General features: G+C 49.4%; 1 protein-coding gene across 1 annotated transcript in view; it reads right to left on the bottom strand.

Annotated features, from left to right (window-relative positions):
- Positions 1-19,247, bottom strand: part of PPP1R16B (protein phosphatase 1 regulatory subunit 16B) — a 99,474-nt gene that overhangs the window by 63,336 nt on the left and 16,891 nt on the right. The window contains exon 2 of the mRNA XM_042930977.1: positions 8,542-8,892. Coding sequence (XP_042786911.1) covers positions 8,542-8,791 — 250 coding nt within the window. The 5' untranslated portion in view covers positions 8,792-8,892. The remainder of the gene's footprint in view (positions 1-8,541; positions 8,893-19,247) is intronic.

Consider the following 19,247-nt stretch of genomic DNA (forward strand, 5'->3'; position numbering starts at 1 on the left):
TATATCGCAAATCTATGAACCTCAAATCTACCCAAAGTAAATAACCAAAGTCGTGACCAGATACTTTCATACAATGATAAACAATGATAATCACTATGGCATCATTTATAGTAGCAAAAATTGGAAACAACCTGAAAATCCAATCATAGGGAGTGGTTACATACATTTTGGTACATTCAGACGAGGGAGATTGAGGGCGTCATTAAAAATCTCCTTTGCAAAGACCGTATTAAGACAATAAAAAACTGTCGACCTCTAAGCAACATCTGAGTCAAACGACAGACCTTCTAAAAATGCCTCCCTCAAAAAAAAAATAAAAATAAAAATAAAAAATAAAAATAAAATAAAATAAAATAAAATAAAATAAAATAAAATAAAAATGCCTCCCTCCCTAGGCTTCTGAGATGCCACACCACCCTAGTTGTCTTTCTTCCACCTGGCAGATGACTACTGGTCCCCTTCCTTCTCTTCTTGGCTCAGCACATAGCATCTGAGGTGTCCCAGGGCTTTCTCTTGGTTTGGTTCTTTGCTCCATCTACCTTACTATTACTATGGGCACAAAGTCATTACAGTTCTTCTGTGTCTTAAATGAAGTGACACCTCATTGTGGCTTTGATCTTCATCTGCCTAATGAGGAGTGATGTTGAGCATCTTATGTGTCTGTTGGCCGTCTACATGTCTTCTTTGGGAAAATGTCTATTCAGGTCCTCTGTCCATTTTTTAATTGGATCATTTGGGCCTTCTGCTATTGAGTTGTAGGAGTTCCTTATATATGTTGGATATTAACCCCCTATCTAATACATAGTTTGCAAACACTTTCTCCCATTCTCCCATTTGCTTCTTCTTTTGTTGACTGTTTCTTTTGCTGTGGATAAGCTTTTGGGTTTGATATAGGCCCACCTGCTTACTTTTTCCTTTTGTTGCTTGTACTTTTGGTGTAATATCCCCCAAGAAATGAGCTAATATTTTCTAACAGATAATACATTACATTAAAAAAAAATAGGTATGGATAAAAGAGCCATTCAAAATGCAAAGCCACCAATGGATTTTAACATAACAAAGTTAAGAAAAGCTAAAACTTCCTATGGTTTCAGATTCCACATTGAGATTAATCATCAAGAAATGATCACCTGTTGGGACGCCTGGGTGGCTCAGTCAGTTACGCGTCTGACTCGACCTCAGCTCAGGTCATGATCTCACAATTCGTGAGTTCGAGCCCCACATCGGGCTCTGTGCTGGCAGTGCAGAGCCTGCTTGGGATTCTGTCTCCCTCTCTGTCCCTCTCCTGCTTGCTCTCTATCCTTCTCTCAAATAAAAATAAACTAAAAAATAAAAAATAAAATAAAATAAAATAAGAAAAAACTACCACCTGTTGAGTTTAGTTGAGTATTAAAGAATATCCACAATTATCTGAAAAGGCAATTAAAATATTTCCTCTATTTTCCAACATATCTGTGTGAAGTAAGATTTTGTCCATTTACTTTAACCAAAATAATATATCACAACAGAGAGAAGCAAAAGCAGATTAAAAAAAAAATCCAGCCACGTTCTTTTAAGCCAGACCTTACAAAGATTTGCAAAAGTATAAAACAAGGCTACTCTATGTTTTTTGTTTTGAGAAATATCAGTATTTTTCATAAAAACATTTACGTTAACATGTGTGGTAGTTTTGGAACCTGCCCACCATTTCTCCTCCCTTCAAGAGGTGAAGCCTAATCCCCCTACCTTTGAACGATTTAGTGACTCATCTCTAATGAACACAATATGGCAGAAGGGATGATATGTGACTTAAAAGTCTAGATCATAAAAGGCATTGTGGTTTCCCCCTCGCTCTCTTGGATCACTCACTCTGAAGAAGGCCAGCCGCCATGTTCCGAAGACACTCAAGCAGCCCTGTGAAGAGGGCTATATGGCAAGAATCGGAGGCCTCCTGCCAAGAGCCATGCGAGTGTGCCATCTTGGACACAGCTATTCCAGCTCCATTAGGCCTTGGGGCGTCTGCAACCTTATGAGAGACCTTAAGCTAGAACCACCCAAGCTCGGTTGGCCCCAGATTCTTGATCCACAGAAATTGTGTGAGACAGTAAGTGTTTATTGTTTTAAGCTGCTAAATTTTGAGCTCCCGTACTATGTAGCAATAGATAACTAGATAACTAGTGTCTAGATAACAACAGATAACTTGGTGTTTATGGTTTAATGAGCACATGTTTATTTTAATTACTCAGCTTTCATTTCTAGTGGTAAATATCAATACAGAACCCAGGTAAACAAAAGCTCTTAAGACTTCTCAGTTTTTAATAATATAAAGGGGCCCTGAGACCAAAAAGGTTGAGAACTATTGCCCTAAGCTTTTTGGCCACTGCCCCTTTATTAAACTTTTCTCAAACTACCTCATGTCAGGGCACCATTTCTTTCCTATCAGGACCCTGAGTAATAGGAAAATACCAAAATGTTACTGATAGTTGTTGCTGTTTGGGGTATCTTGATTTTACTGCCTTAATGGGTTTTTTTTTTTTTTCTGTACTTTAACAATTTCCTACAAGGATGACTGATTTTTAAAATTAAGAGAAGAGAAACTTCCCTTTTGAAAATCATCAAAAGTGAAAGTCAGACCTGTATTTCCTTTGGATGAGTCGACCGTTTAAGCACAACATGCGGAGCCCAGATGTCTGTCGGTGCACCTGCGTGCCGGGGAGAGGTCCGAAGGGCAAATGGTGGTTGAGGGTCCAGTAGCCACAACACCTGCCCCCCCCAACAACCTCAGCCAGACTGGCTCTTTCGCGCATGTTACACATTGAGTTTCTGCATAATTTCACATAAAAGTTTCCACTGCTTGAAAAAAAAAAAAAAAAAAGTTTGAAAACCTTTACCGTGAGAATGAATAACAGTTGAAGAGTTAAAATTAGGCTATAGAAGAACCACTCAAACTTTTTTTGGGAATGTGAACAGAGTTTCCATAAAGAAAATCCTGCACATTCTGAGAGAACAGAAGCCCTGACAACTTAACAAATGTTCGGTGGTTTCAACAGAGGCTCGCTCATGTGGCCATGGAAAAGGTGACAGCTAGGGATGAAGAGCTTATCCGGGGACCCCTCCGATCCAAGGGGCCCAAGAGGCCAGCAGAAGCAGCAGGGCCTTAAGGCCCCGGGAGAGACAGATCCGAACCACAGGTGAGTGGCTCTCTCGTTTTCTCAGGAAAATCCAAAGCAGGAGATGCCAAAAAGCACGGACTTCGGAGACACCAGATCTGGGTTCAAGTTCCAGGTCTGACACTAAAAACTTAAGAGATCTTTGGCAAGTGACATAGCCAAACTGAAGTTGGAGAACGCAAAATGGTTACAGCCATTTTGGAAAACAGGTTAGCGGTTTCCTAAACAGAAATTTGCCATGTGACCCAGCAATTCCATTCCCAGGTAACCACCCAAGAGAAATAAAAACATACATCCGCACAAAGACTTGCACACAACTGTTCTTAGCAGCATTATTCATCATAACTCAAGGTGGAAGCAATCCAAATGTTCCTCAACCGGTGAATGGAGAAACAAAATGCGGCATATCCATACGATGGAATACTAAAGGGCGATAAAAGGAAGAAAGTCCTGATACATGCCACAACCTGAACGCACCCTGAAAACATTACTCTAAATGAAACAAGCCAATCGCAAAAGATCACATATTAGCTGAGTCCCTGTACGTGGAACATTCCAGAAAAGGCAAAGATACAGAGGCAGAAAACAGACTAGTGGTTGCCTAGGGCTGGGGACAGGAGTGACTACAAGTGGGCACAAAGTGTCTTTTTGGGGTGACGGAATGTTCAAAACTCGGGTTGTGGCGATGGGCGCACAACTCTGTAAATGTCCTGAAAATCATCGAATCGCACCCTTAAAATGGGCACATTCTGCGATATGTAAATTAAAACTCAATAGAGCTGTTTTTAAAAAATGGGGTTTGACTCTCTACCTCAGAGGGTTGTTGTGAGGATGAACTGAGATGACGTCTGATACAAAGTAAAGCACTCGATAAATAATAGTAATGATGACAATCGGTGTATATACTAGTAACGGATTATGTAAGTGGAGACCACGCATAATGCAGAATTGCAACAATTTATAGCACTCATCTACTCCTTAGCATGCCACTCCAACATCTGTAAAGTCGATTTAACCCCAGGACAACTTTTTTTTTCTTTTTTTTTTTAACGTTTTTATTTATTTTTGAGAGACAGAGGGCAAGCAGGAGAGAGGCAAAGAGAGAGGGAGACACAGAATCCGAAGCAGGCTCCAGGCTCTGAGCGGCCAGCACAGAGCCCGACGCGGGGCTCAAATCCAGGAACCGTAAGATCATGGCCTGAGCCGAAGTCGGACGCTTAACCAACTGAGCCACCCCGGCTCCCCAGCGCCAGGACAACTTCCTGAGGCAGGTGTATTATATCATCTTCATTTTCACAGACGGGGAAACTGAGGCCCCAAGAAGTTTAGTAACCTTCCCACGGTTGCACAGCTGGGACACAGCAGAGGTGGGATCTGAATCCTGCAGAAATGGCTCTGGAGTGCCTGCTCCTGGCCACGACACTGCACAGCCTCTCAGTAAACGCCAGCTTGTCTATTCAGTTACTGCTCTCACTGGCGGTGCAGTGGGGTGCAGAGAAGGCTCACAGACAGCTCCCCAAGACTCAAGACCCAACCCCTAGGGTTACAGGAGTCAGGGGAAAGAGTGTTCCAGACAGAGGGGTCTGCATATACAAAGGCGGGGAGGTAAGAGAACGCAGGGCGTATGGGAAGAATGGGAGATGGCTGGAGGATGGGGCAATGCTGGGCAGAGGGCGCCTGAGGGTGGGATTCAGGCAGGTCCGAGGCCAAGGAGGGTCCCTGGTGCCCGGACGTTAGCCTGAAGGCAATGCAGAGCCAGAGAAGGAAATACAGAGAGTCCCTCCCCAACGCTGCCTTTCTCTGGGTCGACTCACATTGCCCTGGCAGGTGGAGAAGGTTGACTCAGCCACTGCTGTGAGCTGAAGGGAGCGGGGGAGCTGCCACCCCCATTCCCATCCCGCCGCGAGCTGACGCCCCTGCAGCCTCCCCAACACCAGCTCCACCGGCACATAGAAACCATCGCAGCCAGCTGGGAGCAGCGGGCTCTGTCATGCTGCCAGGGAGCTGAGCGTAGCCCGGCCAGACTGCCGGCTGCCTGATGGAAGCTTCACGCCCCTGCCCAAACCCAGCCACCTGAGGACCCCGGGGGGACCGCTCACCCCACCCCACGGCCCACCACAGCGCCCAGTACGCTGGCCGTCCACCCTCGCTCGGCTGGCCCCAGGGGCCAGCACTTTGCTCATTCAAACTGAATACACATGTCCTTGCCTCCGGCTCTTCCATTTTCCCACATCCGTCCTTGAGACACAGCTGCCTGTGTGCATGGAACGTTCACTTGGGCCAAAGCAAAACTACTGAGGAAGCCTCCATGCCTATCAATGAGGAACCAGTTCAAAAATTCTGCTGATGGGGCGCCTGAGTGGCTCAGTCGGTTGAGCATCTGACTTCGGCTCAAGTCATGATCTCGCGGGTCGGGAGTTCGAGCCCCGCGTCGGGCTCTGGGCTGACGGCTCGGAGCCTGGAGCCTGCTTCGGATTCTGTGTCTCCCCCTCTCTCTGCCCCTAACCCCACTCTCTCTCTCTCTCTCTCAAAAATAAACATTAAAAAAAAATTTTTTTTTTAATTCTGGTGAATCCAAACCACGGAATACTACACAGCAGTTAAAAAGAATAATACAGATCTATTATCCCAGGGTACCGTCATGAAAACACCTCCAAGACACGTTGGAAAAACGTGGGTGGAAAAACAAATTGCAGAGTAACATATCCAGTGTATCATCACTTGGGTAAAAACAAAACAAAAACAGGGGTGCCTGGGTGGCTCAGTCGGTAATGCGTCTGCCTTCGGCTCAGGTCACAATCACACGGTTCATGAGTTCGAGCCCCGCGTCGGGCTCTGGGCTGACGGCTTGGAGCCTGGAGCCTGTTTCGGATTCTGTGTCTCCCTCTTTCCCTGCCCCTCCCCCACTCGCGCTCTGTCTCTTTCTCTCAAAAATATAGGAGCATTAAAAAAAAAAACAAACAAAAAAACCCCAACTAGCCTCTCGAGTTCTCCAAGTCTACAAACACACAGGTAAATAAGAAAAACGCCTGGAAGGAAGCACATCAAAGTAACAGAAAGAAAGAAGGGGTGGAGGGAGGGACCCTGTGTATGCCTCTGTGTTGAGTTTTAGAAGAAGAATGTGTTTATGGATATTTGGGTTCTTTAAAAAGTGTGTTAACACACACACACACACACACACACACACACACACAGAGGGGAAAAGCGGGTTAAAATGCCCACCACCCTGGGGCTGCGTTCAGCGTCACTTTTCCGACAGCTGTCACATTCAGCATCTTGTCTAATTCTTGCCACACCCTCCCTTGAGGACAAGGTTCAAAACTCCATTTTACAGACCCAGAAACTGGCCCAGAGAGGTGAAACTAGCCACTCAAGATCACATGCAAGGCCAAGGGGGCTCGAGGTCCTGGCCCCGAGCCCAGGGCTCCTTCTCAGCGGCACGTGGGCGCCTATGAGGGTGTGGGGCCCACGCTGGGGCCGGGCAGGCGCCCCTGTTCTGAGCTGTCAGCCAGCTCACAGAGCCCCTTCAGGGAGGGGAGTGGGGCTTTGTCAGGGAAAGAGGGAGGAAAAGACGAGCGGCAAAAGAAGAGATGATGAACCGCCACCCACGACAAAAATCAGACATCATTGATGTGTCGCCCACTGAGTGGGATGGGTCTGCCGCGTCACCCAGCAAATCTCGTGTGGGAAGGAGCCTCGCAGGGCCGGTCCCCTGAGCCTGACATTTCAAGCCTCTCCCTCTCTCTCTCTCTCTCTCTCTCTCTGTCTCTCTCTCCCCACCCCACCCCACCCCCCCCCCCAGGCTGCTCACCCCAGGCTCTCAGCTGCGAGGTTTCCAGCTGAGTGGTTCCGGGAATGCTTCTGCTCAGTTCCCAGAACACCATAGCCGGGGCAGTAGAACTGTGCTTCTCAGAAGGTGCTAGAACCTGAGGAGCAATGTGCGAAAAACCCAACACCCTCTAGTGCAGAAAGTGCCGTCCCTCTTTCAACAACTATTTTAGCACCACGTGTCTGAGGGTGTGCAGAGGCAGGAGGCCGGAGGGACCCAGGAAGCATGGCTAGGCCTCTCCAGGGACAGCCAGAAAGGACTCCTGTACAGAAGGAGGGGACTGGAGGGGGCACAGGACACATACGCAAACCTCAGCTGCACAAGGACCGCGCACGTTCAGAGAAGAGAGCTTTGGTCAAATCATGGATCCTCCAGTCATTCATATAACGGGAAACAAACCCACGAGGCCATGAGACCAGCGACAACAGCTGGCATCCTGAGCTTTCTGGTCCCAGCTTTGCCACCTCGGTCAAGGCTCTGGGTCTCAGTTTCCCTATCTGTAACATGGGTGCCCATTACACGCGTCTTTAGGGTATCGTGATATCTGGATGGAGGACAGGTAATACCATAATTAAGTAAAATGTAACAAGTACAGGGTATCCATAAAATCTGGAAACGGATTCTATGAGTGTATCTATATGTGTTTGTGTTCATTTGTTTGTTCTATGTGTGTTCGTGCTCATTTATTTGTTCGCTTTATCGAGTGAAAATGTCCTAGACAACATTGTATATATTTGTCCGTTTCCAGACTTTATGAACACTCTATGTATAAACATAATTACACATATAAATAGTACATTAGACAAACGTTATATATATACACATATTCATTATATAAATATAATGAAATAAACTATAGTCATAACATAATAAAATAAAACATACTAATAACTCCTCACACAGAATGAGAGACTATCCATGCCCAAGAACTCGGGGGTATTCCCTCATTTCATGCTCACAGCAAGGCCTTGCAGCGGATACTAGCATTTATCCCCACTTTACAGAGGGGCAAACTAAGGTACAGGGAACCGAAGTGAGCCGCCTACTTGCCAGAGTCACCCCGGGTCTAAAAGACAAAGCCAGCTTCAGAAGTGAGGGCAGTCTAACTTCCGGCCTGTGCTATTAACCTCTACACCCGCCCGGCTCTGCAGCCAAGGCCAGACAAAACTCAACCGCACACGGAGCGCCCTGGGCGGTGGCGGGGCGCCCAACAGGGCCTTAAATGCAAGATCCTCGAGTATGGCGCTCTTGGAGGGGCAAGACCAGATCCAATTTGTTCACCATACTTGGAATAGAAATGTGCAAGGGGGGGGGGGGGGGGGGGGGTCCTAAACATTCACGGAGGGAAGGGAAATCAGCATGGAATTCATCAGCCAAAGGCTAGAAAAAAAAAAAAAAAAAAAGTCTCCGATAATTCAGGCCCCGCGAAGTAAGCGCCCTTGCTAGCACCTGCGGGGCTGCCCAAACCTGGGAGGGGGCCAGACCCCGCCGGCACCCCTCCGCCGCGCAGCCCCTGGAGGCCATCCCCGGGGGGCGCCCGGGGCCGAGGGCGGAGCGGCCTACCTTCCTCGGCGTCGTTCCTCAGGGAGGCCTCCAGCAGAGCCACGCTGGCTTCGAAGGACACCTTCTTCCGCCGGCCGCCCGTGCTGCGCTTCCGCTCGTGCTTGCGCTTCCGGTGCTGCAAGTCCTGCTCGTACTGCGCCCACTTCTTCAGCTGCTGGGCCCGGCGCTTCTGGGCGGCGCGCAGCCGCTCCAGCGTGGGCACCTTCTCCAACAGCTGCAGCTCCGTCAACAGGTCCACGTGGCTGGCCATGGCCTTGGCGCCTCCCCACTCCCCGGCGGGGCGCTAGCGCGGTGCGCCGGGTGCCAGCGGAGCGCGGGGGCTCCTGCGGGACTGGGGCCTCATGGTGGGGCCTGTGCGGGGAGAGAGACACAGATGGACACGCCGGTCAGGCTCAGAACACCGATCAGAGGGTGTCGCTCGCCCCGTGTTCAGAACACTTGCTTTTTCTATTTTACTCCTTTTTTTAAATTGAGATATAATTGGCCTATAACGTTGCGGAAGTCTAGGGCGCAAAGCGTTGATTTGATACACTTATCTATTGGCAATATGGTGACCCTTGCAGCCTTAGCTGCATGATTACTCCATCGCGCCGCATAATTACTGCTTTTTTGGGGTTGCATTGTTATTTTACAGAAGGTTGTTATAGTCTTATAACATATAAGGAGCTTGTTATACTGCTATAACACATAAAGGGTTTTGGTCATTTTTAAAGGAATTAATACCATATTTTACATTTCTCGGTATTAATTTATAATATGGTAAATACTGACAGATATAATCCACAAAAACAAAATCTCTTGGAGATCCTTAATTTTAAGAGCATAAAGGGGTCCTAAGACCCCTTTAGGCAAGTTTGGTAGTTGCCTACCTACAGGAGTCTAGAACATCTTAGTTCAAGTTTTCTTCTTTGGATGACCTTAAATTTTTCTTTTAAATCATGCCTTTTGTGGGTCGCCTAGGTGGCCCAGTCGGTTATGCCTCGACTCCTGGTTTCAGCTCAGGTCACCATCTCACAGTTTGTGAATTTGAGCCCCACAATGGGCTCCATGCTAACAGCTAGGAGCCTGCTTGAGATTCTCTCTCTCCCTCACTCTCTGCCCTTCTCCCACTTGTGCTCTCTCTCTCTCTCTCTTTCTCTCTCTCAGAATAAATAAACAATAGGGGCGCCTGGGTGGCTCAGTCGGTTGAGCATCCGACTTCGGCTCAGGTCATGATCTTGCGGTTTGTGAGTTCGAGCCCCGCGTAGGGCTCTGCGCTGACAGCTGGGAGCCTGCTTCGGAGTCTGTGTCTCCTCCTCTCTCTGCCCCTCCCCTGCTCATGCTCTGTCTCTCTGTCTCTCAATAATAAATAAGCGTTAAAGAAAATTTTTTTTAAAGAATAAATAAACAAATCACACCTCTTGCTCTCCTAGATTCCTGGACAACACGAAGTCGACAAAATTTCAATCTCATTCCAGCGGGTCCCTGTCCCTCATTCAGCACAGACCCTATGGGTTCTCACACACAGGGAAAGGGTCTTGGCACAATCACTCGCACCTCTTTAAGCCTGTTTTCCCGCCTTTATAATGTTGTAGCCACCTCCCAGAACTGATAGGAATAAAGAGAGCTGACCAAAAAGGGTTATACAACTAACAGCAGAAACAGCTTGGAGGAAGACCAGGGACATGTAAATGCAGCCCATCCGGGAAGTCACAGCAAGGCTGGTGGATGATTGTGGGCTGTTGGGTAATTAGACTGGAGACTGGCGCAGGTCTGCATTTGCATAATGCCTTAATGCCTGCTGGTCCCAAGGAGTCAGGATAGCCTTGGGCTTCAGGAAGTGATCACTGGTCTTCTGGGTTCCCTGCTCTGCTCCCAGACTGTCCATCCTCCAGACGCTAAAGACCAGGCTTCAGCCTTAGCCTGGACCCTTGGGAGCTCAGGTTGGGCCAGGCTGTTCTTCCGGTCCCTCCCAGCTCCCAGTCTGGAGGGCAGACAAGCAAATGGGGAAGGGGCTGGCTTGGCCAGGCTGGAGGGCAAAAGCCCTAAGGGTCCGAGTAAACTTGATTCAAATGTAAACAGAAGCTGAAGGTAAGACTCAGCAAAAAAACAAAACAAAAAACACAAACAAACAGCAGGCCTACAGCCTTTGGTTGCTTTTTGTTTCGTTTTGCTTTGAATACCATGCAATGCTTTATTTCTTTATTTCTTTATTGAGAGAGAGAGAGATGCAAGTGAATGAGGGGAGGGGAGCGGGGGGGGGGGGGGTGGAGAGAGAGAAGTGGGGCTCACCTAGGGCTTGTGTTTTTACCTGAACCGGGGCTGTAGCTCACCAGAAGGGAGGCGCAAGCCCACCCCACACGGGGCTCGTGCTCACCTGATGTGGGGCTCGAACTCACCAACTGCGAGATCGAGATCGCGACCTGAGCGGAAGTCAGATGCTTAACGGCTGAGACCCCCAGGCGGCGCCCATGCAATGCTTTTTAAAGTAATTTATTAAAATTTTTATTTTGAGATGTTGTAGATGCACATGCAGTTGTGGCAAATAATATGCAACGTTTACCTAGTTTATCCCTATGATAGCATCCTGCCAAACTGTAGGACAAGATCACAACCAGGGACCCTGACATTGACACAACCTAGCAACCCACTCAGAGTAGGTTTGGGGCGCCTGGGTGCCTCAGTCGGTTAACCGTCCTACTCTTGATATCTGCTCAGGTCATGAGCTCACGGTTTCATGAGTTCAACCCCCGGGTCAGGTTCTGCACGCTGACAGCACAGAGCCTGCTTGGGATTCTCTCTCTCCCACTCTCTCTCTGCCCCTCCCCCGTTTGTGCTCTCTCTGTCTCTCTCAAAATAAATAAATAAACTTAAAAAAAAATCCCTGGGGGTGCCTGGGTGGCTCAGTCGGTTAAGGGTCCGACTTCGGCTCAGGTTGGGATCTCGCAGTCCGTGAGTTTGAGCCCCGCGTCGGGCTCTGTGCTGACAGCTCAGAGCCAGGAGCCTGTTTCAGATTCTGTGTCTCCCTCTCTCTGACCCTTCCCTGTTCATGCTCTGTCTCCCTCTGTCTCAAAAATAAATAAAGGTTAAAAAAATTTAAAAAAAAAAATCCCTGGTTTTACATGAACTCGTTTGTGTGTGTGTGTTTAGTTTTACACAACATCATCCGACGTGTAGGTTTGTGTGTCCACCACCACGGTCGAGGTACGAACAGCTCCATCACCCGAGGATCCCTAACCTCCCTTCTCTCAAAGCACTCCCGTCCTCGCCCTTGGCAGTCACTAACCTGGTCCCCATCTCCAGAATTTTGTCACTTCGAAAATGAGTAGGGTTCCATTGTGCGGATGTACCACGGTGTGTTAACCCTTTACTCACCGAAGAATGTCTGGGCTCTTTCCAGCTTGGGGCTATCACATTCATGTGCAAGCTTTGTGCGAATACAAGTTTTTACTTCTTTGGAGCAAATGCCCAAGAGTACAACTGCTGGCCCATGTGGTAATGACATGATTAGTTCTATGTGAAAACAAAACAAAACTGTCAAACTGTTTCCCAGAGTGACGGTACCATCGTTCATTCCCGCCAGCAATGTATGAGCATTCCGGTTCCTCCACCAGCATTTGGTGCTGTCGCTGTGTTGTATTTTAGCCATTTAGATAGATATTTTGGTTGCCTTTTTCAAAAGTGGGGAGTTCGGAAGCGCTGCATTCACAACCACATCATCTCATCATGATGGCCAGAGCTGGTGGACCACATATTCACTTCTCCCCACTTCCTCAAGTGATCAAACGCTGAACGCATACCTGCTCTGTGACAAGCCCTGCTTCAGAGATGGAACACGGACTAGCTTTACCTTCTAGGAAACCCCAGTCTGTCTGTCTTCTGTCTGTCTACAGTGTATCTACAAAATCTTTTAATCCTCCTGGCAATCTAATGAGGTAGGTACTATCATCATCCCCGTTTCACAGAGAGGGAAATTGAGGCACAGAGAGATTAAGTAATTTACCTAGCGTCACATCCTAGCTAGAAAATGGAAGAGCCAGTCCGCCTGGGGTTATGAGGAAGGCTCTCCAGAGCAGGGGACAACCATTAAGAAGGAGGAGGAGGAGGAGGAGGGGCACCTGGGTGGCTCAGTCGGTTAAGCATCCGACTTTGGCTCAGGTCATGATCTTGGGGTTCATGAGTTTGAGCCCCGCGTCGGTCTGTGTGCCGCCAGCTCGGAGCCTGGAGCCTGCTTCGGAATCTGTGTCTCCCTCTCTCTCTGCCCCTCTCCCTTTCACACACACTCTCTCTCTCTCTCAAAAATAAATAAACATTAACATTTAAAAAAAAAGGGAATGATGAGGAAGAGTAGTTTGCCAGATGAAAAGGACAGACATGGGCGGAGAGGAAGCTGGGAGGTGTTTAAAGGCATGCAGGGGGGCTGACCACCATGGAGGGAATTCTAGGGACCAACACCCACAGTCACAGCTTGAGGAGAATGGGCTGCTCAGCCCAAAAAGAAGAAGGGGCGGGGCGGGGGGGAGGGCAATTTGTGGCGAGAGGCCAGACTTCACTGGGAAGCCCCCTGGTCCACGTTGCATTTGGCTGGCTGCTGCTTGGGTGTTGGACCACACCATGTTTTATCACGCTGTAATGTATTGCTAATGTTTACAACTTGAACCTTTAACATCCAAAATCAGATCTTCAGGTTTTCTTAGACCATCTCAGCACCGGCCACATGGGGCTCACACGGCAACAACCCGCAGATGCGGAGGAGGACTGTCCCACGCAGGTAGGGACACTACCCTCCCACCCAATACCCCACCTGACCTCCTTCGCTAATTGGCATCACTTTGCCGGCTCCTGTGGTCATCTGAGTTCGCAAGCCCCGTCTTAGGCAGAATGAGACAGCAGTCTCCAAATACCCAGAAAGAAAAGAGAGTCTACGTATCTCCCCAGGGAAGAACAGGACAGGGCGCAGGGGCACAGTGCTGTGCACCTGTCCTCAGAGCAGCCCAACAAACAATTCAGCGAGGGGCTTGTGGTCTCAGGAGGCGGCAGATTCTCCATCACTCACTGGAGAACGCCGTTTCCCCTTTGGTCAGATCGGCCTGAGTATTCCACAAGATTGCTTTTGGCCCTCACATTCTGTACACACTTACTTCTTTTTGCAATATTGAGTGTTTACTGATCACCCACTAAGTGAGAGGTACCAAAGCCTGCCAAGACTAAAGATAAGAAGCATACCAATCACTTATCCTGTTAATTAAAGCACTTAATCCTTTTCTAAGGACTCCCAGCCATCTTCTTAGCCAAGTGTTTCCCTAAGTGTGGAAAGAGAATCCACTCCAAGAAAATTTTCAAAAGTATGGGACAAGATTTAATATCACGGGAACTCAGAGAAAGAGAAAATTCTCTTCTTCGCCTCTTTTTTAATCCATCAGATTTTCTCCAGGAGACAGTGTCCGTGGGGTGCTCATAGACCTTAAACATCATGATAACCCTGTCAATCTCCCTTGTAAACAAAGAGAAGGCGGGCCTCAGGCTCACAGCATTGGGGATAGAACACGAAAACATTGTTTTGTTTTCTGTGGATTTGTTTTCGCAGTTACTGTTTATTTATGGTGGTGATAAAAAAAATAAATAAAATTTCCTTTTGAAATGAATCCACTTCCGTGGAAAACTAGCAAGGTGGCTGCCAAAAATATGAAATAATGATGGCACTCAATGCTGGCAAAAATTGTAAGTGATGGGCGTTTGGGATATCCAGCGGGCTATTGATGGCCAATGACAATTTTATAAGGGAAGCACTCATGTGCACTCATGATTTCATCTGACAAATATTTCCTGGGTATCGGTATCTATCACATGCCAGGACTGTGCTGATGGCTAGGGGTACAGCAGGGCCAAAGACAGGCACAGTCCTTAGCCACTGGATAGATGGCATCAGGCCCCAGGCAGACAGAAGGCACTCGCTGCAGTGTCCTCCCTGGCTAGGGCAGTGTGCTCGGGAGGACAGAATTAAGGGCAATTGCCCAGCCCCCTGCAGCAAGGTGAGGACGGTGCCTCCCAAGGGCCAATAAAAGGGGCCAGAGCACATTTTCCTCTGACTTTGCTCTCCCTGCCAGCCCCTCCTGCCTCACCCCTCTAGGTTCCCTGGAGCTGGAGCTCCAGGACAGCTCCCTCTTGACTGCTGGTTTTCAGGTGACCCAGTTTCCCCCAATAGACCCACACACCTCCTCCCACCCCCGTCCGAGAAAACCCTGCTTGGTCTAATTAAAGAATTGCCATCGTGCTGCTAACACAGCAGCTGGGCGGCCCCCAAGGCAGGGCACTTGCCTGGGTGCTGGGGCAGCCCACAGAAGTCCCGGCTCCTATGAGCTGTGGACCGGCCCCCTCCGAGACCTGGGCACACCTGTCCGCACTCTCAGAGGAAGCCCTGGATGGTGATGGGGACGCAGCCCAAACCGTCAGGACCTGGGAGACCAACGGCATCATCAGCACTTAAAGGGGATCCCCAAGGAGGCCCTCATTTGTAGGAACACCAGCCCCACGGAGATATATGAAGCCCAGTGTTTTGTGGGAACGTCCACAAGGGCCATCCTGCAGAGAGCTGGGCACATGTGGCCGAAAGTCAGTGGCGTGATGAGCGGCGTGGCCAGGCTGGCGAGGCAGGTGTGGAAGCGGTCTGCAGAGGCCAGGTTGGGGTGAGATCACCCAGGAAGTGTGTGTGTGATATAAGGAGAGAAATCAGAAGCAGGGGGAAATAGGGCAGGTACTTAATTCTCCCACAGGTGTCTGTATGAGGTCTGGGTGGATGAAACAAAAGAGGCTGCTGGTGGGCAGCCGGAAGTCTGAGGCCAAGCCACTTGACCTCAGCGGGGCAGGACAGGCATCTGGGGTGAGCCTCGATTCCGCCTCCGGTTTCTGTCTGACAAAATCTGAACTTGATTTCTCTTGGTGCCTCTACTAACCCTTGCTGTCTGCTAAGGGGGAAACTGAGTCGGTATACACCTGCGGGAGCAGGGGCTGCACTCCAGAAAGCTGAGCCTTGAAGGGAAAAGGGTGAGGAAGTTTGCTGGGGCTTGGAGGCAAGGTGGAAGAGGGGCTGGGGAGGACACTCTACAGAACCCCTTCCTCCTTGAAAATAAGAAGACGGCCGTTACAGGAGTGTCGTTTGGGGAATGATGGGTCTCTGGGGAAACCAGAAAAGGAAGAAAGGCATGGGTCCCTTGAAAGACACAGTGTGCTTGCTGGGGGTCCTTGTAGTTTCCCCAGGGTTACTCTGTGCTGGGCCCTGATTGGCCAGAACCTGTCAGCGAGGGCCAAAGCCCAGCCATGTGTGATTGGCTGGGGGTAGGCACGTGACCTAAACTGCCCCCAGTCAGGAGCTCTGTTTTCCTCTTGCCCCTGAAGTGGAAACATGAACCCCAGTTGCAGCCGTAAACCAGCCTTTGGAAGGAACCAATACTTGGGAGTAGGAAGAGGGAAACGAGGGTCCTTTAACTTAGGGGCTTCTGGACTTCCAGAAGGCACTGTTGTCTGAAGCAAGATGAGTGGCCTCTTTGCTGGGGCACATTGCCCGATACAGCGGCCTAAACTTGGGGCCCCACGCCGAAGGCCAGCCTCGAGGAAGAGGGGGAAGGCCAAAGCCACGTTCTATCAGGTTCTATCAGCAGCCCCACCCCCCGCCCCCCACCCCAAGATGGGAGCAGGGGGCCCGGGCCTTGGGACTCCTCAGTCCCAGGGGAGAACCTGGCTGACCCCTCTTTGGACCCGAGCCTAGTAGCGCTTGAGAAAAACAACACGGAGGCAGGTGAATTCAAATTGAAGAGCCTTCAAAACATGAGTCAGACGGTGTCTCAAAGTTCACGCCGTTAAAATGTGAAGATTTTTTTTTTTTTCCCTTGTTCTTCGGCTATTCTCCTCCACACAATATTGGCAGGATCCTAGAGGAAGACCGTGCGTGCTTTCTCCTCGCGCTTCCTGTGCTGTCGAGCACGAGGGAAAGGGGGAAACAAAACAAACAGCACTGGCTTGCCCTCCTCCTTGGATCTCACTTGGGACCCACTTTCTCTCCTAAAGGATGTACGCCCCCACCCTTCCGCAACACGCATCTTTGAATAACAGCATCGCCACCCCACCCCCCCACCCCACCCCCACCCCGCTCCCCTGCCCCAGTATAAAAATGCCTTACCCATGAGCAAAGAGACTTCCGGCACCCTCGGTGCTCCAACTATCTGAGTTAGAAATGAGCCTGGTCACCCTCAACCCCATCCTCATGGGATGTGATGGACTCACTCTCCTATCCCTGCTGGGAGGTACCTTCTAGACTTCAAGCACAGTCATCCTAGACAGACATTCTGGTTTTAAATCTGGGGACTCGGGTCCCCAACGGCCTGCTCCTCAAGTCTGCCTCTCCCAGCTGGGCTCCTTCATTCGGACCTCTGAGTGACGGCCGTGGGCTTGGCCCTGACTTGTCACTGTCTCTTGAAGCCCGTTTACCATGACCCGATTGGGCAAGACTTTGAGGGGAACCAGGGCGAGGGAGGGTGGCAGGATTCAAAAGCCCACAAGTTCAGCAAGAACAAGGAGGGATCAAGTAAATTGCACAACTTGAACTTTCTTGGGAAAAGAGTCTTACCCAGCACCGGGGATAATAATAGCCCAGTGGACCTCTAACTGAACTGGCTGGGCCATATTGGCAGGAAAAGACCAGGCCTTAACAAAAGCCATGAGCTATTTTCCAGGTCTCTAGAGGACAGGGTTGGGATCATGGACGAGCAAAATGAAGAAGCAGGATCAGCCTGGCATGAGGAAAAATCATCTCACATTGACAACTGAACTAAGCCCAGCCATGGCACAATGCTGGGGTCCCCACCATCGGGGACTCCAAGGCCACTCACGAGGCTGCTGAGAGAGAAGGTCCCACCACCCATGTGGGCTGGTAGGGTGGGACAGTCCCAGGGAGCCCCCATCCTGGCCCGGCAGGCAGATCATCTGTGTTAGGAGCAAGTACTCCATCATGCACATTTGCAGCCCAGAACTTGGTAACCACCAGGCTAGATAGTCTGTAAGGACTATTCCAAATAGACACTGATTGACGATGTTTTGGATTCATCCTGCCCGTGATGGTGAGGCAGCTCACACAGGCTCAGCTCCAAGAAAGCTTCAAAGGAAACCACAGCTCGAACAGGTGAAGGAAAACCCATGCACACATCAGTCTTTCATGCTGAGTTTCTCCCCACGAACCTGAACCCACAGAGAGGCCCACGTACTTTTGGATAAGAATGTCAAGTGTGGGGGAGGCTGCAGGGGCCAGAGGGAAGGTGCCAAGGATGGGGCACACACAGAGCTGACATGATGTCTACGAACATTAGTCAGTCACAGTGACAGTGCTGCACCAAACAGCCAGGCTTCTAAAGAAGCTTATGTAAGAGCTAAGCACGGGGAAACAGGAGTCAAATTACACATACTGCTTCTCCAGGCTTCAGGGAGTGTGGTCCACCCCCTCTCTTTGCAGGGAGAGAAAAAGCTCCCTTTGCAGCTGGAAGGATCCTTTTCCAAAGGAGGCCACCTGTGGCCACAAAATGCCCTCCTGGGTTACACATTTATTGAACAGGGGATGGCCATTCACACTGGCTAAGCCTAGAGTGGCCTCTGTCTTCTCTGCCTGCCTCTTTCTGCCCGGTAAAGCTTTCTTTTTTGACAGCCCAGGCTAAGCTTTTCTCTGTTGCACCAACTCTCAGGTTAGTGATGGCTACTTGGAGCGCTGTGAAGGCAGGGTTTATGGGGCCATGTGTGACAACAGGAGGAATGAGTGGTGGGATCGATTAGTAATGTCTGCCACGGATAAAGCAGTGGGGAGTGGCTTGCATGCTTACTGAGCACACACCTCGGAGCATGCTTGCCTAACCTTGGATTTCAGCACTTGCCTTTGCCCCGTTGTTCAAAATCCTTAAACACAAACATCTAGAAAGTTATCAGATTGAGTGGAAGGGCACCTCAAATCGCAGTATAGGTTCTAGTAGGAATCTCTCTAATAATTCACCCTATTCTCTAATAACTTCAAGGGGTAGAATGAAGAACCAACCCCTTAAATTGACTGGATCCGGATTCTAGGAAGTGTATGCTGAGCCAGCTCAAGCAAAGGAGGGCAGCTTGCGAGCTGACCGCCACCTCTCTCAGCTCTGCCCCTGGAGAGTAGGAGATACACATTCTGGTGACCAGATGGGGTCCATTCTTGAAGGGGGAGGGGCAGAGTCACTACTACAAGCCCGGGATCACTTTCTCGTCCGTTCCAAACATCGCGGGTCCAACACCACTGCCAACATAAAGGAAGAAGGGGACTGTGGTCTGCTTCCTAACAAGACCTCTCTTTCCACTTCAGAAACTAACAAGCTCTCTCCTCCCCTTTGGGCCAGGGGTGTTTTTGGCCAATTGGAAGTAGCAGAGATGGAAATTTTAAGGAGTTTTTCATATTGTTTGTTCACTGAGGTTTAGAGAAGATTCCAAGGAAGTGAGGACAGCAAAAAAAAAAAAAAAAAAAAAAAAAAAAAAAAAAAAAAAGAGAGAGAGAAAGTCCCACAATGGAGGAAGGAAGAAAGAGGAGGGAAGGTCAAGGCGGAGAGTGGCCACCTTGACCATGCAACCAATAAGTGGTCGAGCTGGGATGTGAACCCAGGTCTGCTTAATTCCAAAGTCTGTGTACATAAAGGGAGAAGAAGAGGAGGAGAAGGAGAGGAAGA

The sequence above is a fragment of the Panthera leo genome, chromosome A3 (assembly GCF_018350215.1).
Source record: "Panthera leo isolate Ple1 chromosome A3, P.leo_Ple1_pat1.1, whole genome shotgun sequence".
Classification (NCBI taxonomy): domain Eukaryota; kingdom Metazoa; phylum Chordata; class Mammalia; order Carnivora; family Felidae; genus Panthera; species Panthera leo.